Source organism: Emys orbicularis, chromosome 20 (assembly GCF_028017835.1).
Source record: "Emys orbicularis isolate rEmyOrb1 chromosome 20, rEmyOrb1.hap1, whole genome shotgun sequence".
Lineage (NCBI taxonomy): Eukaryota > Metazoa > Chordata > Testudines > Emydidae > Emys > Emys orbicularis.
Genome location: NC_088702.1, coordinates 3,762,782 through 3,785,516, shown reverse-complemented (window position 1 = coordinate 3,785,516; position 22,735 = coordinate 3,762,782). Strand labels below are relative to the sequence as shown.

Genomic DNA, 22,735 nt, shown 5'->3' with positions numbered 1-22,735 from the left:
CGGGGTGTGTGAGCAGTAGCAGGGCCAGGGGTTGTGAGCTCCCCTAGAAGTGTGTGTGTAGGGGTGTGTGTGGGGTGTCCTTCGGGGGCAGGCCGGGGGGGGGGCTGTCCTTGTGCAGAGAGGGCTGCCTAGTCAGCGCCCCCACCACGCTCCCGGGCAGGATTTTCACGCTCCAGTCTGGGAGTGACGATTTTCAGAGGATCCCTCGCTGCGGCTCCACCTCCCGCTTTGGGACTTCACCCCCCCAAGGCGTTAGGTGAGCGGCAGCCTTGGGCTGCAGGTGCGCTGGGAGCCGGGGCGGGACGGGGCAGGCAGCCAAAACTCCCCCCGCCACTCCCTGCGGGAGTTTTGCGCCTCGCTGCGTGGGGAGCACTTTCTCCAGGCTCCCTGCCCGGCCATGGCATGGCTTTAAGGGGGCCCCAGCGGGATCCTGCCCCGGACAGGTGGGTGGGGGCCCAGGGCCTGGCTGGGACGGGGAGGGGGTTGTCCCGGTTGGGGGGTCCTGGCTTTGGAGCAGCTAGGCCTGGGGGGCGGCTCAAGGGGTCCTGCAAATGTCTGTATGTCCGTCCGATCCAGCCCCAGGCGCGCAAAGGGGCGGAGTGTGTGTGTGTGTGTGGATCGGTTGCAACGTAGCCCGTGTTGCATAAGTGTGTGTGTGTCCGCGCCCTGCACGATGTGTGTAGCGGGGGGTGCTGAGAGCCATGGACCCGAACTGCAGACCCTGCCTAGGATGGAAACCGCTTCCAGACAGTGGGGTGGCAGCTTCCCCCTGCCCCCCTAGTGCCAGCAGCTGTGTAAGTGTGTGTGTTGTGTAGCGCTGCAGTGGTGTGTGCTGCACAGTGGCCGGGGTGTGTGTGTGCCAGGAAGGGGTGTGCACATAGAAGGGTTTGTAGTGTTGTCTGTTGGAGTGTGGTGTGCATGATGCGGAAGGGGTGTGTGTGAGATCTTTGCAGCGTTGTGTGTATGATGCGGAAGGGGTGTGTGTTGTTGTGTCGATAGAATTGGCCGGGGTGGGTGCATGCTGGGAAGCGGGTTGTATATTCTTTATGGTGTGTGTCTGCTGGGAAAGGGGTGTGTTGTGTCTATAGAATTTGCAGTGGTGCGCACACTGTAAGGAGAGTGTGTATTGTGTACTGGGAGCATTGTGTGTAGGCTGGGGAAGGGATGTGTGTGTAATCTTCGCTGCTTGTGGGTATGCTGAGGAAGGGTGTGTGTTGTGTCTATAGAATTTGCGGTGGTGTGGGCGCATGCTGGGAAGCGGGTTGTATATAATCTATGGCGGTGTGTGGTGTGTGTGTGTGTATATAGAACTTGCAGTGGTGGGCACATCGTAGGGAGGGATGTGTGGTGTGTACTGGAAGCATTGTGTGTAGGCTGGGGAAGGGGTGTGTGTTGTGTGTATGTAGAACTTGCAGGGGTGTGTGTGTGTGCTAGGAAAGGGGGTGTGTATGTAACACTTTGTGCTGTTGTGCGCAGGGAGTGTTGTGTGTCGCCGGGGAAAGTTGTGTCTCTAATCTTTGCAGCGGCCTGGAGGTGCAGGGGAAGGAGGTGCGTGTGTTGCACAGGGGAACACACAGAGGTGGTGGGGAGGGGGGGTGGCTTGGGGAAAATGTATAGATCAGCTCTGGGATGTGTGTGATCCAGTGATACTGTGTGGGTGTGTTATGGAGGTGAGGGGAATGGGGAGGGGGGGATGACAGAGGATTCCCCAATTAGCTCAAATCCATTGCTCCAAGACCCTGCCACCCTCCAACCCAGCTCCGCTCTCCTACAGATTCCCCATGCAGATATATCTCTGCTTGGCATCTTCCCGCGGAAGCACCATCCTGTGCTGTTGCCACCCCGCAGTGCTCGGGTACAGGGCCGTTGCACGTGGACCCATGGGGCAGGAAGCGCAGCTCCGAGCAGGGCTCCAGGGAGCAGGGTCTAAACCCAGTGAGACGGGGAATCTCCCACCCCTTGGAGCTGGGACATAATTGATCCCAGGGCATCTGGCGCAAGGACAGAGCGGGGCTGGGAGGCAGAGCAAAGCAGAGGAAGGATGGCCTAGTGGTTAGTGTGGGGGCCTGGGGCTTTGGCATTAGAGGTTCAATTCCCACCTCTGACACAGACTCCGTGTGCAACCTTGGACATGTCATTTAGCTTCTCAGTGTCTCAGTTTCCCCATTTGTACCATGGGGCTAGTGACATGGCCCTGCCTTGCAGCAGTGCGGGGGGGATAGATAAAGATTGTGAGGAGCTCAGATATGGGGGGGGGGGCAGAGCTAGAGTCAGCGTGGAGCAAGGTGAGAGGAGGCTTAGAGCTGACTGGGAAATCAGTTTTGTATTCCCAATAAAAAATGAGATGAAAACCGAAAAGGTTTTGTCATCTACATTGGGGGGGTTGGCTGGTTTGTTTTTTGTTTTGTCAAAAAATGGAGCAAATGTTGTTGTTGTTTTCCCCCCTCAAAACTGTAAAGTTTCAGCCCATAACCCAACATTTTTGTGGGTTTGGCTGGAAATTGTGTTGGTTTTTCAACTCACCCCCTCCCCCAGGTCATCAAAGATGCATGTTTCCAGCAGTCCTGTTTGGACAAAACAAACGGGTTTCATTGAGGTGGGGAAATGTTTCCAATGAAAAATTCCAATCAGCTCTCAAATGAGCATCTCCCTGTCAAAGCTATTGTTGTCCCTGGGCCCAGTGTCTGCGTGTGGGGTCGGGGCTTTGGGATCTACGCACTCAGGCCGCTCGGATGTTCTGCCTAGCCTCCTATCTCCTCTCTAGAAGTGAGTGGGTGCGCCGGGGCAGATGTAACTCTCCGCAGATGGCGCGCGATTGTGCAGTGCTGTGTTGTAAGAACAGAGATTTCTTCCTGACCGCCCCTGGTGGCTCATGCCCTGAAGCATCTGTATTGTTGCTATCTGGTGGTTCTTTTCAATATGAAACAAAACTCTGCTGGGTTGTCCCTTTATAATTCTGCTTGCAGTGATCCAGAGTGCTGGCTTCTTGGCTTCTGTCGCTTTTCACTGTGACCTCAGAGAGGGTCCATCTGTACCCCAGGTGCACCAGTGCTGGGGGAACTAATTTTGTTTTGCGGTGTAGATTGGCTCTTGCCATGTCTAATAACTTGCATTAAGACCTTGGACTCCTCCCTCCCGTGCCAGGCTGAGACCTCTATTTTATGCTGCAAGGTCAGTCTTTGTTCCAAGTCGTCTGGCACAGCTGGGTTTGTAATACACACAGGGCAGCACTGTGATGCAGGCATAGTTACCCAGCTATTTGCTGCCTGGAGCCATCCATCATTGCGTGGTCACCCCGTCCCACTGGTGAACTTTCCTGCAGCCCCTAGAGCAATTACCGGCCTCAGTATTGAACATAAAATAACTTGGGCACTTTTGAATGTTGTTTAGAAGGCGGAGACAAGGACGAAGAACTGAAACTGGCTTCCCCTGGGTCACACGCTGGGCTGGACTCAGGAGGCCTGGGCTTTACCCCAGCTCTGCCACTGGTCTGCTGGGTGACCAGTTGCTTGCCTGCTCCGTGCCTCAGTTTCCCCATCTATAAACTGGGGATAATGGAGGCTGCCCTCCTTTGTAAAGCGCTGTGAGATCCGCTGATGAGGAGCGCTGCGTAAGAGCTGGGTATTGTGATGATTGTTCTTTGACCAGGCTCCTAGAAAGCATTTGGGCAAGCCTCCGTAGGAGAAACCTGACCCCACCTTTCCCCAGAGAGGAAGCAGGCTGATGCCTATTAAGCAGGGGCTGCGGAGCAACCAAACGTGTCGCCCTCTGGGAGCGCTCGCGCAGCTGTGTCTGAGAGCCGAGGGGACTGGCACTACACAACGGAGATGCTGATCGGCCAGCACAGGGGAGCACCTTTTGTCCTTGCATCTGTCCTGTCTCTGGATGTGGTCATCTCAGGACTGTTCAGCTAAGCAGGTGTTGGCTGGTCAGTTCTTGGATGGGAGACGGCTGTGAGGATCGCCACGTGGTATATGTGCCTTCTCCCCTCTGAATCCGTGCTAGAGGGTGCCGTGGAGTGTGGGGGGGGTGACCCCTCTGAACAACTATTGAGCTTTCTGCCCTCTTCTGAATGGCATCTGAGCTGCTCAGCGGAGTGTCATAAGCACTATACAGCTAGCAGGGATCCTCCTTTAGTGCAGTGGCCCAAGTTCTGTCCCCAGCATTACCAGGAAGCTCTGGTGGATAACAGTGGGTGGAATCACATATATGACAGATGCAGTGATCATTTCCCCCCATAAATCATTGGGGTCTTTTGTCCATTATTTTTCCCTACCCATCTGCTGAAGTAGATTTAGGAGGCAGATGCTGCTGTCGGTGATGCTGATAAGGCCTGAACTTATCAGACCCAGAAGAACAATGAGAATCTAATGTTATTTCACTCTGTGTGGGCAGTGTCGGTCAGTTTCACTTCCTCTAGTCATTTTCACTTTCTGGATTGGTGATTGCTAGCCACAAAGCACTTGTGTTCCAGGGTTAAGGACCATAACATTTTGAGATCATGGGTTTTTTTTGTGGTGGTGGTGTGGGGGAGGGCTCTCTGTCGGGAACCCCTTGCTCAAACAGTTGGGCCACTGATCCTTCTCCAGGCCCCTATGAGGTACGGTGACGCTGAAGACCATTCAAGTCATCGTGTGAATTTAAGAGCACTTAGAAAACCCGGCAGTTAAATGGTAAGTGATTCTCAGCCTTACCTACAGCAGAGCCGCTCCTCCGCTATTGTCTGGAGGGTTTTCGCTGCTTGTGTCCGAACACTTTTGCGTAGCTGGGCCCAGGTTTGGACAGGAGACCTGGCGGACGAGCGGCATCTGGTGCCAAACAGCTTTTGCAGCTAGGCTGAGGGTGGGATAGAACCTGCCCTTCCTTATGCTGGTTTAACCCCAGTTAATTTCAGGGGAGCTGACCCTGATTTACCCCCGTATCAGAAAGAGGAGCCTCCAATCCAAGTGCCTGGGGTTGCTGAAGAACAGTTGGCTCTAGATAGCAGCTTTGTTTGCATAGCTCTCCAAAGCACCAAGCCGGTCTCGTCACCCTGTTCTCCAGGGGAAGGGGGGGGGAACAAGGCATGGAGAGGGCAAGTGACTTGCCTGAGGTCACCCAGGAGGTCAGTGTCGGAGGTGGTAATAGAACCCCGCTCTGCTGAGTCCCAGCCCAAGGGCTGCTGACTAAGGCCTGGTCTACGCTAGGAAATTAAATGGGCTTAACTACGTCGTGAAAAATCCATGCCCCCGAGCGGTGCAGTCAAACCGACCCAGCCCCCGGGGTAGCCACCGCCAGGTCAGCGGGAGAATTCTTCCGCTGCCCTCGCTCCTGCCTCTGGGGGAAGTGGATTGGCTACGCCGAGGGGAGAACCCCCTTCTGTCGGTGTGGGTAGCATCTAGACTGAAGTTCTGCAGCATTTCAAATGTAGACAAGCCGCAACTCCCTGTCTGGAGCTGTAGCCACTAGCCTGCGCTGCTGGATGAAGGGGAGGGACCCCCAGGGTTTGCTCGGTGGTGTTTCGTTGCCCCCATCCCCTGGGGCAGGGGGAAGAGTCCATAGCTGCTGGACTCAGCTGTGGGGCTCTCTGCCAACTGTGGTTCCCTGACCCGTGATCGGGGCCTGGGAAACGCAGACACGGCCGAGGTGTTTGGAGAAGTAGGAGTAAATGAAACCTTCGGGCGCGCCGGGAGAGTTTTGTCACCAGTGTCAATGGAGCGAGGGCTGGGTGTGCGGCCCGCAGGGCTCAGCGGCCTGACTGTGTTGCTGACACACCGGATTAATGGGCCTGTCACCAGAGCGTCCAAGCCCTGTTAACATCAGTGAGTTTAGCTTCACCACCCCTCTACAGGGTGGAACATTGTTACCCCCCCCCCCCTTATAGAGATGGGGAAACTGAGCCAGGAGGGAAAGGGACCCCCTCCTCCCCCCAACTGTCATCAGTAGAGTTGGGAATAAAACCCAGGAGTTCTGACTCACAGCCCTGCCCCCCATCTCTAATCACTAGACACCACTCCCCTTCCAGAGCTGGGAAGGGAACCCAGGAGTCCTATCTGTTGCCTTAGGCACTTAGCCAACCTGCCTCTCTGGATGGCAATCAGCTGGTTCGAGGTCACAATGCCAGGAGGTAGCCGGTCACGTGGGAAACGTGGGGGCTGTAATTAGCATGAGGGGGGTGGCAGGGCATCTAGCGTTGTGATCTCTGGGGCATGGGCAAACAGGCCGTCGTCTGTTTCCTCCCAAACGTGCCTGGTTCCCTGGGTCTCTGTCCTATCTCCCCGGCTCTGGGATTCAGGATGCATTAGGGACGGGATCCTCTGGCAGGCCCCCCTGAGGAGTGGAGCTTGGATACTTGGCAAGCTCTGGTGTTCGGTTTGAGTTTATTGTCCAGCTGATTTGGAAGATATTCGAAACCTGCTGGTTTGTAATTTCAGGGGAGGAGATCTAATTAAAAATCAATCCAGAGACGCTGGCTTGTCCGGTTCCAAACATCCCCCACAGCCCCCCAGGCCCTCCCCCAGCAGGAGCCGTGAGTCACCTCACCGGGGGCCCTTGGGGCTTCACCAGAGAGGGATTCAAAACAAAAGTGTAATTGCTGTCGCCAAAACTGCACAGGGGGCGACTTCTCTGGGGTCGGTGCTGCAGGCACCCTCGGCAGTGGGCGAGCCGGGGGAACAACAGCCCAGGGTTGGGGTGTGGGGCTGATCCTCTGTTCCTGTGCTTGGGGTGGGGATTAAGGGCTTTGTGCTCTCTGTATTCTCAGGCTGTGCGGGGCCTTCCCAGCTCCTGGGGCCATTTAGTGCAGCCTTGGGGCTGCTCTAGCTTACGCCCTGCCCCCTCTGGGCCCTGGGAAGCCGAGGATACCCATAGTGCAGTGCACTGGGGCTGGGCGCAGGGTCCTTCACTCAGCTCCAGGCTGCCTGGGGAGGCCCTGCACAGCAGGATTCTCCGGCCCCCTTCTGCTGCCAGAGCGGCCTGGGCAGAGCCTTGGGGAAACTGAGGCTGAGGCCCGGGGGGTGTAGCGATGAAGGCCCTGATCCTGCAAGCTGATCCGCAAAGCCCCATTGATGTCGTTTGGGCCTTTGTCCAGGCTGCATGGACCAGCTCAGGGCCAAAAAGTGGCCGTGTGCCTCCCCCTCCCTCAGGGATTTTAATTCCTTCTCCCCCACTGACTCTGAGGCTGTAAATCCCTTGGCAGCTCAGCTGTGACCCGGCAGAGTAATCGCTCTCCGGGGTCTCCCTGGGCTTTGCTTTCCGGCCGCCTTGTTGTGCCTTGAGTCTCTGTCTCGTCTCGGATTCTGATTTCGTTTCACGCGGGCGTTCGTCTGCGTCCCTGCGGTCGGGCCCCCTCCGTAGCCCGGGGGGCTGGAGAGGAGCAGGGGGAGCGAAGGGTTAAAGGGCGCCCGGCCCTCCGGATTGGGTGTGAAGGTCACAGGTGAAATGAGTTTCCGTGGCCTCTGCTGGAGACGTGGACCCAGGGGGCTGCTTATTTGGTGGTGTGTGTTCAGGGCTGGGTCAGGATTGAGGGGCATCAGCAGAGCTGAGTGTGTGTGTTCAGGGCTCGGATGGAAGAGGGGCGGGGATTAAGGGACATTAGAAGAGCTGGGGGGACCTGGGGGTGGTGGGTCAGGATTGAGGGGTATCCGTATCCCCACGTTCTGCTTTTCTCTGGCAGGTGACCCCAAGCGCCACTGCTCACAGCCAGGCTCAGCCCATGACGGCAGGGCCGTGCCCCGCCCTCAGCACCACGTCTCTTCCCAGCTAACCCGGGCCCTTGGTTTGTCTTTGCAGCTGATGGCTGAGGATGGCGGGGCCGTGGGCCTTGCCAATGGGGAGGCCGGGAGCCCCTCCGACACCGTCCAGGTGAGAGTTGACCCTGGTGATTGGTGGCTGGGATCTGCTCTCTCCTCGGGTCATTGAGGGGCCGGGGGTCCTGGCTTGGGTGCATGATGCTCCACAACCCTTTTCTGGCTGTTCAGCTGAGTTTTCTCCCCCTCTGTTTTCCCCTCTGGGGATGGTGGAGTAGTGGTGGGGTCTCCTGGAAACAGCCCTCTGCCAGAAACCATTCAGTCCTGAAGAGCTCTGGGACCCAGTAATATCCTGTGGCAGCAAATTCCACAGGTTAATCTTGCACTTTTTTTAAAAAAAAAAGTTTGCTTTTAAATTTATCTGACATAGTTATCTGGGCCCTATTACTGCAGCATTTGAGCACCTCCCAACCAGTAATGTATATATTCTTGAGGCAGGGCAACTATACCCAGTGTATAGGTGGGGAAACTGAGGCACCGCAGCTAAGTGACTCAGCCGAGGCCACACACAGGGTTTGTGGCAGAGTAAGGAGTTGAACCCAGGTCACCCCAGCCCCTGCTTAGTTGCCTAGCTGCTGGACCAGCCTCTCTTGGCTGCCTTTCGCCTCTATCAACTTTCCTTCAGTCCCTGCAGCCCGGCTCACCCCTCTGTGGAGCAGCTTGTTGGTTCTAAAGAGGCTCACCAGGGAGGCGGCTAAGGGGCAGGGTCTGCGCTGTTCTATAAGGAGGGATTAACGGTGCATGGCTTTGTATCCAGGTGAGAGTTGGGTGGTTCGGAGCCTGGAACCCGGGCAGGGCAGAAGAAGCTTCTCTCATCTGCCAGGTGGCGGCAGAACGAGTGGCTGGAAATTGACCCAAAGTTGGAAGTAAGGGGCAAGTTTCTAACCCTGGCTCAGCCTCCTCGCGGGCGTGGCGGATTCTCCGTCCCGTGGCGGCGGCAGGTTGCGACCGGGCGATAGTTGAAAAGACGGGGAAGACCTGGTGGAGTACAGGCTGGAGGGTCTTTCCCTGCTCGGTCACTGACTTCCAAGCCTTCCCCCTCTGAGGGCAGCAGGGTGGCGTGGGCTGCTCTTCTCTGTCGATTTGCTCCTGCCCATTGCATGGGGCGCTCACTGGCTCCCGGTCGGCAGCTCCACACGGAGGCCTAGGAGTCGAATGAGCTGCAGAGCCTGAGATCTCCTAGAGAGTGAGGTGGACACACAATTCTTCCTGGGCCGTTGTGCGTTTTTTTTTCTTCTTCATAGATTCCAACATAGAATCATAGGGTTGGCGGGGACCTCAGGAGGTCATCTAGTCCAAGCCCCTGCTCCAAGCAGGACCAATCCCCAGACAGATTTTTGCCCCAGATCCCTAAATGGCCCCCTCAAGGGTTGAACTCACAACCCTGGGTTTAGCAGGCCAATGCTCAAACCACTGAGCTGCCAGTACGGTGTTGCAGTGTGCTGTTTTGCTGTGACTCACCCCAGAACTGGCCGCTTTTCAGCGGCAGGTGAATGATCCCTGTGCAGCAGTGAGATGTGCTGTTCAACAACTGTTGCGCCCCACCCCAGAAGTAGCTGCACTGCAACCACGCCATCTACTGGTTACCGTTGAAGAGTCGATATTTGCCAGTAGAGACCAGAGTGCTGCCCTGTCCTAAGTCCTGGGAGGAGCGGAGCCTGGAGGTACCCGTGCGTGCTAACCGACAGCGCTTGTAATGTCTCTCACTGTGTGAGGAATGCTTCTCGCTCCTCAGAGCGCTGGGTCTTTGCCGCCCCGTTTGGATGGAAGATGCTGCAGCGTGCCAGCATGGACGGAGGCGTGCCAGCCGAAGCCAGGCGGCAGAGGATGGCGTGTGGGAATGCGGGCCTGCCAGAGGAGTCGCCTCTCGGGGATCACAGCTGGGCCCCTCTCCCCAGCTCTGTTATTCCCCAGGCGTGATCCGTGTGACGAAGTGACCCTGCTCGTGAACCTGTTGTTACTGTAGCAATGCAGGGCGGGAAAACCCTGCTGTTCCTCAGTGTACCTTAAAGGCGTGGGGCCCCCACGGTGACCGTGGCAGGGTTGATGTTAACCTCGGTAGTGGGGGCTTTGCCCCTTCCCATCCCAAAGAGCTCTACAAACCTTCACTCGGTTTCAGCCAGGAGACCCCCTGCTGCCAGTATCCCCCTTCCCATGGGGAAGTGGGGTAGGGGGAAGGGAAGTGATTTGCCCAGTGGCATGCAGGGAGTCAGTAGCAGAGCCAGGAAAGAACCCAGGAGTCCTGGCTCCCACTCTCCTTTGCTTTAACTAACTAGACCCCACCCCTCTCCTGGAACCAGGGCTAGAACCCAGGAGTCCTGGTTCTCAGCCAGTTTCTCCGTCCTGCATTCTACTGCCAGATTTGGAAGTCCTGGCTCCTACTTCTCTTTGCTTGAACTAAATAGACCCACTCCCGTTCCCCGGCCAGGGGTAGTACCCAGGAGTCCTGGCACTCGGCCTGCTAGGCCTTAAACACACAGCCAGGGTAAGAGCGCTGCCCCTGGGGGACTCAATTTCTGTGACCACTCGGGGCTGGCTCGGTGTGGATTGAACTGGTGACCTTCTGCAGCAAGTACAGGGGTCTCTACCCACTGAGCTAAAGGAGGGGCTCAGCCATCCCCAGGGGAGCCATGGTCCTGCTGGCTAAGCTCGGGGGGTTGCATTCAGTCTCTTCCCTCTGCCTTCTGCAGGAGACCAGCTGGCCCGAGGACGATGAGGTCTTTATGACGGAGCGGCTGAGCCCCACCGTCATGGCCACGTTCAGACCCGGCAACGTGGAGGAGCTCTACGAGCTGCTGGAGAAGCTAGGCAGGTGAGGGGCCGCAGGCCAGGCCGTCACGCTGCATCCAGGCTGGTTCTTGGTCCAGCGTGACCCAGAATCCTTTGCACACACGCCCCGTTGCAGGGGGTGGTGGGAGGTGCAGCCTGGGAGCTGGACGGGGCTCCGCGGGCAATGGGGGAGAGCTCGGGTAGCTCCGTCTTTCTTCCTGCGGACGTGTGCCTCTCTCACGCACACAGACCGAGGGTGCTAAGGATGGGGACTCTCTCCCCAGCTTGGAGTGGAACAACCACAGCAGGAAACTCCTCTTCACCTCCCTCCCGCCCTTGTCACAGATCCGCCCCCACAGGAAACCCCCTCCCCCCCTAGCTTTTTCTCACCCCCCCCCCCCCTCCAGCTCGGGGCCTGCTGGCTCCCAGGCTCAGACTTCCCCTTCGGGCCTCCTCTAGACAGGTTCCTCTGCAAACCTCACAACGGTCCGCTCAAGTTGAGCCAGCATCAGCGATTGCCTAAAGCACCTTCTCTAGCCACTAGGCTCTCCTTCCATCCCACGGCTGCAAATAGAACCCAGGAGTCCTGGCTCCTCCCTCCCCCCCCCCCCCCCCCACTGGGGATAGAACCTAGGAGTCCTGGCTCCCCCCCACCCCCCTCACTGGGGATAGAACCCAGGAGTCCTGGCTCCCACTTCTCCGTGCTAGACCCTCTGCATCCCTCCCAAAGCTGGGGGGGGGGGGGGAATCCTAGGAGATCTGACTCCCTCCCACCACTAGGCACCACTCCCTTCCCTAGCTGGGACTAGAACCCAGGAGTTCTGCTGCCCGCTCCTGTGCATGGATCACGCTACCTCCAATAGACCACGTCAGAGCTTGCATCTGGCGCGGCGCCCTCCCCCCCCCCCCCCCCCCGACATCTGGATGGCATTAGCGTGCGGCTGGGAGCGCGTGTCGCAGGCCAGGCCTCGGTGGAATGGTTAACGTGGCTGGCACAGCGAGGGGAAATGGAGCGATGGGATACACCAGGAAGGCCGGGCGTTTATGGAGCTGTAGATTTCACGGCGGGCTGCGGGCGCGGCTGTGCTCGGGGAACGCCAGGGCTCTCCAGATGCTGAATGTAAATTCCTCGCAGGAGGGAGTTTTATGGCTCACGCCTTGTAGAGGTTCCAGGCCACGGAGCTGGAGCCAGATCCCGCCCCCGGCAAGGCTGTGCAGGGCGTCAGCCAGTGACCGGACTGGCCCCTGCTCTGTCAGGCCAGGCTGTTCCAAATCAGAGCGTGCAATGGGCTTCGTCCCCTTTGCACTGTTTTTCCATCACTTTCATGAAAACACGATCGCTGACGTCTCAGTAGTTCATTGGCTGCTGCTTCTGAGACAGTGGGGGCTAGGGGTTAGAGCAGGGGACTGGGGATCAGGATGCCTGGGTTCTGTTCCCAGTTCTGGGAGGGGAGTGGGGTCTGGTGGCTGGGGGGAGGGGGCTGGGAGTCAGGACCCCTGGGTTCTATTCCCATTTCTGGGAGGGGAGTGGGGTCTGGTGGCTGGGGGGAGGGGGCACTGCTTACCTGTTCTGATGTCCACTCCCCAACTCCTGCCCCCCCAACCCCGCTCCACCAGCCCCCACCCACCAGGGTGTCTCTCCACCTTGTCCCTGCAGCGGGCACTTTGGGGTGGTGAAGCGCTGCCGGAAGCGGAGCTCGGGGACTTTCTACGCCGCCAAGTTCGTGAAGATGCGTAAGTGCAAGGGGAGCCGGCTGGGGCTGGACCGCGAGCAGGTGGAGCGGGAGGTCAGCATCCTGCAGCAGCTGGAGCACCCCAACATCCTGCGCTTGCACGACCTCTTCGCCAGCAAGGCCGAGATGGTGCTGATCCTGGAGCTGTGAGTGGGAGGGGGGGCAGGGCACGTGGGCTCCCCCTCGCCCCACTCTAATAGCGCTCTGTGTTTATAGCGCACCTTGCCCCCTCCCTGCTGGGGAATCATCCCGCATTGCACCCATGGGGAAACTGAGGCACAGAGAAATGGACAAGACTTTCACCAAGGTCATTCAGTGGCACAGCTGTCAAAGAACCCTGGATCCTGGTCTCTGCTCTAACCCCTATACATCACTCTCCCCCCCCCCCCCCAGATGGGGATAGAACCCAGGAGTCCTGGCTGCCAGTCCCTACTGCTCTAACCACTAGCTCCCACTCTTCACCTGACTGGAAACAGCTACTCCCGTCCCCAAGCGTGTCATACCTGGCCTCTGAGCTCTGTGCCAGCCCCCCATGGGTGAGTCGAGGTGTTTGTGATGAGTTTCAAAGCCCCAGATGGCACGAGTTGCTTAGGTCCGCCCCCCACGCAGCAGCTACGGCCCCCTGGCACGGTGGAGCCGTGGGCTCCTGGCCCTGAGCGCTCTGGGATGGGGCAGCTGAGGGTTTGAAATCCTGAGCTCTCCCCTTTGGATGGAGCCTCTCCGGTGTGAGGAGCGTGGATTTGACTTAGCGTCCGCTTAGCTCTTTGCGCTCAGTTGGTTGAATTTTTTTTTTTTTCTTTCATCCGGGCAAATCTCATTTAGATCCTGCGGTTAATGGGCCTGATTCTCCATTAGCCTGCACCTTGTGCCGGCAAAGTGGGTGCCACAGTAACCTTTCACACACACACACCCCCTTCTCACTGCCCAAGGTGACAAGGACCCTATGTGATCCATGCCTGTATGTGTGTCTGTACACTCATATCCGTCTGCCTTGTGTGTATGACATGACAATCTGTCTGGATAGCGCCTCCTATCTAGAAAGCTTCTACACGATGGCTGTACAGGGGTCGCTTTCCTGCCCTCACTGAAATGCAGCCACTTCTTAGGTGGAACGCTGCAGCTGATTAACAGCAGCATTGAGCAGGGAGCACTCGCCCTGCTTGGAAATGCAGCTACCTCTGAGGAGGAATGTGGCTGCTGTAATGGACAGGAACTGCAGAGTGGAATTGGGGCAGTGTGGTCGAGTGGGTCGCGCACAGGTCTCTTAAGTCAGAACTCCTGGGTTCTATTCCCCACGCTGCCCTGTCCTGCTCTGTGACCCCAGGACAAATCACTCCCCTCTTTGTGCCTCGGTTTCCCCAGGGGGATGTGGTACTGACCCCACCTATGTCAGGGCTTGAAGATCCTGTGATGCCGGGGTGCAATGGAGCTCTAGCATGAGCTTGCTGCTGTACCTGCCCCTCAGGGCAGCATGGCTCCGGCCACTCCCAGGGCCCTGCCGTAAGTGGGAGCAGGATTGGGCCCTCTGATGTCTCTAGGCCTCACCCGCTCTCCCTCTCCGCTCTCAGGATCCGCGGTGGGGAGCTCTTTGACTTCATTGCCGAGAAGGAGACGCTGACAGAGGCGGAGGCCATCGAGTTCCTGCAGCAGCTCCTGCAGGGCGTTGCCTACATGCACGGGCGGCACGTCGCCCACTTCGACCTCAAGGTGCCCAGCCCCCTCCCTGCCTGGCGCGAGCACTGCCTCTGGCCCCTTAACTGTTCATTCTCAGTCGCTCCCGCCCTGCATGTGGGAGGGGGTTGGAGACAGGCAGGAGGGGGCCAAATGCCCTTTGTAGCTTTGCAAGGCTCTCGGTGTAAATCAGAGCAGCCTCAGGGCTGCTCTAACTCACACTCTCCTCCCTGCGGAGCAGAGAATACCCATAACGCAGCTTGTTCCAGCCGCCCCTCCGATCCGACCTCCTTCTGGGGACTGGGCCAGTGCAGGGCCCATTACACCAGCTCCACCCCAGCCAGGGAAGCCCCATTCATGGGGGTGGGGAGGGGCTGTCAGGGGGCTGCTTCCACCCACTTCAAGGCCCCTTTACACTGCCAGAGCAGCTTCAGAGACCCAGGCCCATGGTGCCCAGCCTGTGGCTTTCCCCATGTGCAAGGGGGTCTGGGATGGACCCATGCATGTGGGCTGGCCCCATTGCAGAGCCTGCTCTCCCCTCAGGCTGCCTCCTGCCCATCCCATCTCCCCTCTCCCCTACACTTCCCCCCCCCCCCCCAACTCTCCTCGCACGGCCTCTGAGGTTACACTGACACCTGCTGGCCAGAGGTAACACTGCAGGCTCTGGTCAGTTTCATACACCTGCAGTCCCCCGCTGGAAAGCAGCTGTAGAAATTAGATCTCCCCTCTGCTCTGGGGCAGTGAGATGGGGCCAGGGCAGTGGACTAAAATGCAGCCCAGACAGTGGGGCTGTTCTTCCTGGCTGCATGAATCTCCCACTTCCACGCTCGGATCTCAGCCTCGCCTGGCGGGAGTCTCGGAAGGAACTCGCCTGGGAAACCCACCGTCATCCCTGCTGGCTCCCCCTCCAATCACGCGCCCGCCGCACGACTATTCCAACCTCCGCTGCTGCTGCAGCCCAGCAGTGGGCACGGGGGAGGCTGTGGGGCATGGGGCCTGCCGGGCGAGTCGACCCTGTAAGCCCCGATGCTGCCCCTTATGTCTGTTCGCGCCAGTGCAAAGTGGGTGTGAGATGCTGCCCATCCCGATCTGATCACGTTCCCGCACTTGCTTTGCACCGGTGTCAATGACCACGTGGGGTGACAGAGAACTGGGCTCATGGTGGCTCCCTCCCTCCCCTCCCCCACAGCCAGAGAATATCATGCTGCTGGAGAAAGATGTCCCCAACCCGAAAATCAAGATTATCGATTTTGGTCTGGCCCAAAAGCTGGAAGATGGAGTAACCTTCAAAAGCCTTTGCGGGACTCCGCAGTACATAGGTAAACAGCTGAGCACTAATGATCTGCTGGAAAGGTTGCCAGGAGCATGTGGGACTCATTGGCATAGTAGGCTATTGGGATTAACCTGTGGAACTCTCTGCCACAGGATATTGTTGAGTCACATGGTTAGGGCCCTACCAAATTCACAGTCCATTTTGGTCAATTTCATGGTCATAGGAATTAAAAAATCCTAAATTTAATGATTTCCACTATTTAAATCTAGTGAAATTTCACGGTGTTGTAATTGTAGGGGGTCCTGACCCAAAAAGGAGTTGGGGGGGAGGTCGCAAAGTTATTGCAGGGGGGGTTGCGGTACTGCTACCCTTACTTCTGCGTGGCTGCTCACGGGGCATTGTTGGCTGGGTGCCCAGCTCTGAAGGCAGCACAGAAGTAAGGGTGGCAATACCGAAACCTCCATAAAATAACCTTGCGACCCCCCTCCCCGCAACTCCCTTTTGGGTCAGGACCCCCAATTTCAGAAACGCTGGTCTCCCCCGTGAAATCTGTATAGTATAGCGTCAAAGCACACGCAAGACCAGATTTCATGGTGGGAGACCAGATTTCACGGTCCATGACGCGTTTTTCTTGGCCGTGAATTTGGCAGGGCCCTACACATGGGCAGGAACTTGAATAATCTCGTGGGTTTCCGCAGCGCCTGTCATCCCAAAGCACTTGGGAATACTCGACAGCAAGGAATGTCACCCACATCTAAAATGGAGCCACCTCTGGGGCAGAACACAGTAGCTACTTTAGGACAGGAAGTGAAGGAGGCTCTTGTTTCCTGCTAACCTGCAGTGGGGGTGTAGTGTAAGGAGGCAGAAGGCAGTAACCTGAGTTTTGGGGGCAGGGGCGATGTAGCTCTGAACAGCCCTTCCCTTCCTAAAGAACCAGGGGATCTTAATGACCACCCATGGCTAGGACTCTGGGTTCCTGCCTGTCTGAAAGAGCAGCCCAGCATCGCCTAGCACCACTCAGGGGCAGTGGGAATGGCTGGATTTTAGAGATGGAAACCCAGCAAGGTTTAGCGGCGTGAGGGGTGTCCAGGCTGACCCTGAGGTTGTCCATAGAAGAGGTCCTTTCTGCTTTGACTTGCTGTACATCTTGTGTCCCATAGGGGGCGAAGGGAGTCAGGCAGTGGATGCAAAGTGACTATTCTGTATTTCTATTGTTTTTTTCTCCTCCAAGCTCCCGAAGTGATTAACTACGAGCCCCTGAGCTCGGCGACAGACATGTGGTAAGGACGGGGAGCCTGCATGGTGCCCCTCATTAATGTCGTAGCTAGAAGTATAACGTGAGCTGTCGTTGCCTCAGCCAAGTTCTCGGCATCACCCAGGCAGTATTCCAGGGTCCGCTGGCTTTGTTTTAAACACGCCAAGTGCCGCTGGGAGACGATTCCCCCGGCCTCTCGCAGCCAACTGAAGAGCCACAAAAATGATCCGACAGCGACTGTCTCAAGGAGCTCAGTCCGCTCGGCTTCTCAGAACGATGATTGAGAGGGGACGGGTGTTTGAAGTACCGTCGGGGGGAGAAAACACTGGCACCTCTTTTCTTTCTGACTTTCCTCCCATTTGTTGTCCTGCTTAAAAAAGAGGCTCCGTTGTCCCATCCAGAAGCACGCGGGCCGTGCGATCGGGGGGTCAGTCGCACGCCAGGAATGGTGGAAGCGAGCAATGGGCTAACATGTCATAGAGTGGAAATCTGCTCCGTAAAAGTGAGGGAGTGACGCTGGATCAGCAGGATTTGGGATAAGGGTCGGGAGCAAAAAAGGGTGAAATTTACCCCGCTCTGCTGTTTGTTTACCAGGATCCCCTCCTTGATTTCTCCCAATGTAGCCTGTGCGTACTGATTGTCCCTAGCCCTCAGGCTGGCTAACCGAGAACATGTCTTTGTTTATTTCAGGAGCATCGGCGTTATTACCTATATCTTGTAAGTACCCGACGTCTTGGGTGTCTCTTCTTGTCTGACCCTCCCATCTTTAGCCCTTGCTTGGGGTTTTTTATCCAGAGACCACCCCCAGGTGCATCACTGGAGGTCAATATCATTATACAGAGTGGGGAAACTGAGGCAAGGCAGGGTCAAAGCTTCCCCAGGGGTGGGTCGGGGGCCCTTTGGACTCAGCCGGCTCTCAACAGCTCCTTGTCTCATGCAGGCTGAGCGGGATGTCCCCGTTCCAGGGCGAGACGGATGCCGAGACCCTCTCCAACGTCGTCGCTGGCAACTATGAGTTCGAGGAAAAATTCTTCAGCGAGACCACCGATATGGCCAAGGACTTCATCCGGCAGCTGCTGGTGAAGGAGCCCGGGTAACGCCTGGCACCCGCCGCAGCCCGCTGGGCAGCAAGACCCTGAGGCTGGCACCTGCCAGCCGTGGGCAGGGGGTTACCCTGGCAGAGCAGCTCAGAAAGCAGGAACCCCTTAATCCCTCTGCTGGAGCAGGCTGCGCGGGGGTGACATTCACCTCTGGGTACAGCCGGCATAAAGCACCTGGCCGAGGGCTCAGGTGGGACGCGAGGGGGGCCTTGTTCTGTCACCCAGCACTGGGTGATTTCCACCTCTAAGGATCTAGGCCAGGTGTGATCCCAGCTGCGGGGGGTGGTTCGTTCAAGCCAACGTACCCCCAAAACCCCCAGCTGGAAAGGCTGGCACGGAGGGTGCAGGCTGGCCTGTGATTGGGTCCGTCCTGCATGGCGCAGGCCAGCCGGACCGCAGCCGGACCACAGTCTGTAACCTGCTGCTGGCTTAGTGCTGGAGAGGGCAGGAGGAACAGCCGGTCTGATAACCTGGGTGCCCTGGTGGCCCCGGAGAGGGGCTGGCACGCAGAGGGGCCGTGAGGACAAATTGAGGGGGGACGATTGAATCCTTTGCACTACGTGGGACATGGGCGGGCTGGGGAGATGGCTCTGAGCGGCGGGGGAGAGATTTCTGCCACGGGACGTTCTCAGCAGGGCAGGGAGCGCTCGGCGGGTAAGCACCGTGAGGGGAAAGGGCCCGGGGTTTTGTGGCGAGGAGCGGGAAAGGTTTTTCTTTCCTGGTGGGAAAGCAGCAAACGGTTCCCATTCTCCCCGCTGCAGGAGTCGCATGAGCGCGGCCGAGAGCCTCGTCCACCCGTGGATCAAGGTGAGGGAACCGCTCGCATTTCCAGGTGGATGCGGGGGTGCGTGGGGAGGCGGGGACCGCCAGGCTAGCAAGCAGGGGGACACCCAAGGTGGGTCCTGCTGCGGCCCCTGGGGGTCAGGGCAGCCACTCCTGGTAGTTTTGCTCTTCCCTGAGGGCCCAGGCTGGGGGGAGGGCACAGAGCCTGGTGCGAAGCCAAAGATGGGGCGGGGGGCAGGCCTTAGAGGCAGCAGGTAGGTGCCTGTCAGGTGGAGAATTGGTCCGGGGCCATTGAATGCAGGATGAGCCTGGAGTGGCAGGGAAGCCTTCGGACGGGGCCGTTTTCTGCACCATCAGGAGTCAGATCCCTGAGGCAAACGGGCTCCTATAGATGAATAACGACCTTCCAGGGCAGCCGGTGAAGAGAGGACCCCCCTCTCTCCTCCCAGGCCCCTGCAGCTGCCAACAGACCCCAGGGGTCTGGGGAACCCTGGGCCCGGTTCCCTAGGGCGGAATTGAGCTGAGCGGGGGAGCCCGGGGCCCGCTGGGTGTTTGTGGGTGCAGGGGATTTGCCCTCTAAGGGTACTGGGGTCCCCTTGGTGCCTGTGAGCACGAGCTGGGGCTGGGGGTGGCATGCTGGGGGTGACGGCTCATTCGTTTGCCCCCTGGCAGCCCCTGAGCCGGAAACAGGCCACCAACCGTAGCCGCTCCTCCATCAACATGAAGAACTTCCGCAAGTTCAACGCCCGCAGGAAATGGAAGGTAACTCTGCCCCGGCCCCCACATCCCCGGGCAGAGCCGGGGGGCTGCAGGGGGCGCTCTCCCTTCCCAGGCAGGGCTGGCCCCAGTGCGGCGCTAAGGGGCGGGTGCCTCATAGGGGGCATTCTCTCCTCGCAGTCAGTCACCAACCCGCTGACCCCAATGCCCCAGGGCAGCCCTTGGGGGCCCTTGCCCCTTGCAGGTGTGACCCTAGGGGAAGACCATTCGTTGTTCCATGGCACTCTTTGAAACAACAGAGGCATCAAGCCCCGAGCTCTGGCTACAATTCCCCGACCTAAAATCCCCCGGCTTGTTTCAGCTGGGTGCAGGATCCCTCTTTGCTTCCCGTCCTAAACTTTTCAACGGCTGCTGCGTTCCACCCCAGAGGTGTCCGCATTTTAGCGGGAGGGAAGAAATCCTTCAATGTGAAAGAGGCCGCATAACAGCGGGCTCGTTAATAGGGGACGTCGCTCCTTGGTTTGTGTGTGGGGGGAACCCTCTTAATACGTGGGCATGGAGGCTCAAAGGGTCCTTAGCTTTAAGCTGCCCCATTGCGTGTGTGTTTTTCTCCCCCCTCCCCCCAGCTCTCCTACAACATGGTGTCTGCCTGCAACCGGCTCTGCCGCCTGAAGCTCTTGTGTGGCCAGAGGAAGGAGGATGAGACTCTGGTGAGGCCTTGTTGATTAGCTGAGGCGCTCACTCCCTGGGGGGAGAGCGCCGGGGACCTTCCGCTCCGGACTCACCGCGTAGGGGTCGGGGGAGTGATGGATGAATGGGCAGGGGGCAGGGGCAGGGCTCTGGGCTGGGTTACAAGTTGGGGTGAGCGTCAGGGGTCACATGTTGGTGGGTTCGGGGTGGGGATTAGATGCTGGGGTGAGCGTTGGGGGTGGGGTGAGCGCCCAGGGTAGCATTGATTATCCAGGTACCAAACGGACCCCACCTTCCTGGAGCTCCAGGCACCCCTGGGGGTTTAGAGCTAGGGCTGCCGCTGGCCGGCCGGCTCGCTAGTTAATGAAATGCTTCGTGCCGGCCCTTCTGCTGCTTCTGGGTGCCCTGGGCTGGCATAGACCTTGCCAGCCGTGCGCAGGATCTGCCTTGGGGGCAGCCAGGGCAGGGCCGGAGTGTGTGTGTGTGTGTGTGTGTGTGTACGTGTGCATGGGGGGGACCTGGGTGTGCAGGGGGGGGTGTCTGTGTGCACGGGAGCCTGGGTGTGCACCTGTACGCAGGTGTGTACACGTATATCATGTGCCCTCCATCCTATCCCCTCCCTGACCCTCTCTGGTGCCTCCCCCTTTTTCCAGCGCGGCTGCGAGAGCGACCAGGAGGACGAGACCACCCACCCGGTGACGCTGCTGCGCCGGCGGAGAAGCAGCTGCTCTTGAGACCCGGCCCTCAACCACAGACTCCCAGCATGCTCCCACTGCCCCACACCCACCCTCTGCATCAGCTGGGGGTGGGGGGCAGCTGCAGCCCCCAGAGGTGGGGAAGGGCCCTGGGAGATCAGACGCCCCGGGCCCCACCCCGGCAGCTGGGCTCTGTCTGCCGAGGCCCGGACGGCGGGAAGGGGCATTGACTTTGGTCAGTGGGGACCAGCTGGGAGCGGGAGGGGGCTGGAAATGGGATTCCCTCCCCCCATACCCCTCTCTGTCTGGACGCCTGAGGACAGGGAGTTGGCTGCGGATGGAGCTGGTGAAAGGGGAACACGTGTCAGCGGGAGAGGCTGGGGCAATGCCCGCAGCCCCTTGGCACCCAGTCACCGTGTCTGTGGGGCGAGGTATTGGGGGTGTGGGAGAAGAGATCCCGCTATTAACCCTTTCATTATTCAAACAGAGCCCCACCACCACCACGAGGGCCTTTCAGGGTGCATTTTCTGTACCCCTCTTATGCTTTCCAATAGGAAACCCCCCTGTGTGGCTGTTCTGTCTGGCACTTGTGGGGTTAATTGGAACCTCCCCCCCTTCAGACATTGTGTTCCGGAACTCATGGGGTTAATCCAACTGGGCCTGCCCCGCACTTGCCCCAATGCGTTAGGGGCTCTGTTTATTCCAGCACTCATGGGGTTAATATGAGTCTCTTCCCTCCCCACTCCACCGTGCCTTCTGTCCCCCAGCAGTACCCTGGCGGGGGGATGGATGGCGGCTCCGCATGTGCTAACGGCTGCAAGGCGGTGCCAGTTACCTTTAACCAGCTGTTGAGGGGCAGCCAGAGAGCCGGGTGGGTGCCCCTTCCCCAGCACCCCACAAACCCTTGCATGCTGGCCTAAGGCGCATGGCAGGCCAGACCCCCCTCCCTCCCCCCCAGCTGCCCAGGGAAGATCTGCCCAGCTCATTTCCCCCTTTGCCTGATTATTTTTAAAGAAATAAACGTGCCACGCGTCTCCCCTGTCTCCTGCCTGTGCCGGGTGCCTTTGCAATGAGGGTGTAACCCCCCAGGTGAAGCCGGCTCAGGAACTTGCCCACGCTCCACAGCCCTGACCTGAATCAGCCAAGCAGAGCCGGCTCTGGCCCCTGGGTGGCGCTAAAGCCCAGCTTATGGGGCTTGGCATCTCCCCAGCTGCATGGTTGGTAACTGGGTGCTGGCGCTGGGCTTGGTGGTGTTCAGGACTGAGCCCCACGGCTCTCCCTGCCCTAGGGCGCTGGCCGGCTAATGGCCTGTCTGTCCCGGGAAGGGTAGGAAGGAGTAGCGGTCAGAACAGCTGGGCAGGGCGTGTCCCTTAAAGGGACGTGACCTGGAACAGGTGCTGACTGAGCCCCCTGAAGGCAGGGGCAGTCGATGCTTTTTTGGTCAAGGTCCAAATTTCTTGGTTAAGGTCCAGACGCCGGAGACGCATTTTTTCAACCGCAGTGGCAATAGGGAGGATAAGAGGCAGTCCGGATTTGGCGCCTACGGCCTCCCCCTGCCTTACGGGGACAGGGGTGGAGATGAAACCGAAAAGTTGGCACGCGTTGGGGAGCAGCGCGCTGGGGCGAGCGAGCGCTCTGCCCTCTGTGGCTGCCCTCACGGGCGCGTGGATGCAGACGTGCAGCTGGACATGCAACTGCTGGCGAAGGTAACGGCCACCATTGCCAATCCCTATTCAGAGCGGCCGCTCAGGTTTCTGATTGACGCCCAGCGCCCTGGGCACTGCTACTACAAAGCAAAATAATCTCCGAGCGGCGTTGTACTCTGCACAGGGCCCCGCAGGGGCTTGGGAATTTAGAGCGTGTGAGTGCAGCACTTTGCTCATGCAGAGGGGTTTTAAATCCCCCCCTTTTTTCATCACCTGCGGCAAATCCGCAGCCTTCCGTCTGCAGGACCGGAGCTCACGGGGGTGTGGATCTGCCTGCTCTCGCCTGGGAGAAAGGTGACAGGTGGGGGAGCCCGTTCCGTGAAACCACTGACTCAGAAAAGCAGTTGAGTTTGCCATAAACCCCAGGTTACTATTGTCAAGGAGAAAGGCAGGCCTGGGAGCTGGGGCTTGCTCCCTGGCAAAGCAGCCGATCAGAGCAGTGGTGGTTTGTTTCGTTAAGCTGAAAGCCAGAGTCCCTAGTGGTGCAGATCTAATGCGCCCCTTCGGCCTCGAAAATTGGCAGCCAGGTAGTTACTGCCCGTGCCATTAAAAGTTC

The 22,735-nt window shown here is 58.5% G+C and overlaps 1 protein-coding gene across 2 annotated transcripts; it reads left to right on the top strand.

Annotated features, from left to right (window-relative positions):
- The first annotated feature begins 701 nt into the window (after positions 1-701).
- Positions 702-20,512, top strand: LOC135892457 (death-associated protein kinase 2-like). 2 transcript variants are annotated; one of them, XM_065420247.1, is made up of 14 exons: positions 702-794; positions 1,775-1,855; positions 7,771-7,842; positions 10,478-10,599; positions 12,214-12,435; positions 13,858-13,996; positions 15,150-15,279; positions 16,465-16,513; positions 17,179-17,205; positions 17,429-17,581; positions 18,350-18,395; positions 19,044-19,133; positions 19,715-19,798; positions 20,432-20,512. In XM_065420247.1, the coding sequence occupies exons 1-14, from the start codon at positions 702-704 to the stop codon at positions 20,510-20,512; spliced, it is 1,389 nt and encodes a 462-aa protein (XP_065276319.1). The 2 variants fall into 2 exon arrangements, with proteins under 2 accessions (XP_065276319.1, XP_065276320.1); XM_065420248.1 differs by lacking the exon at positions 1,775-1,855.
- Positions 20,513-22,735: the final 2,223 nt, after the last annotated feature.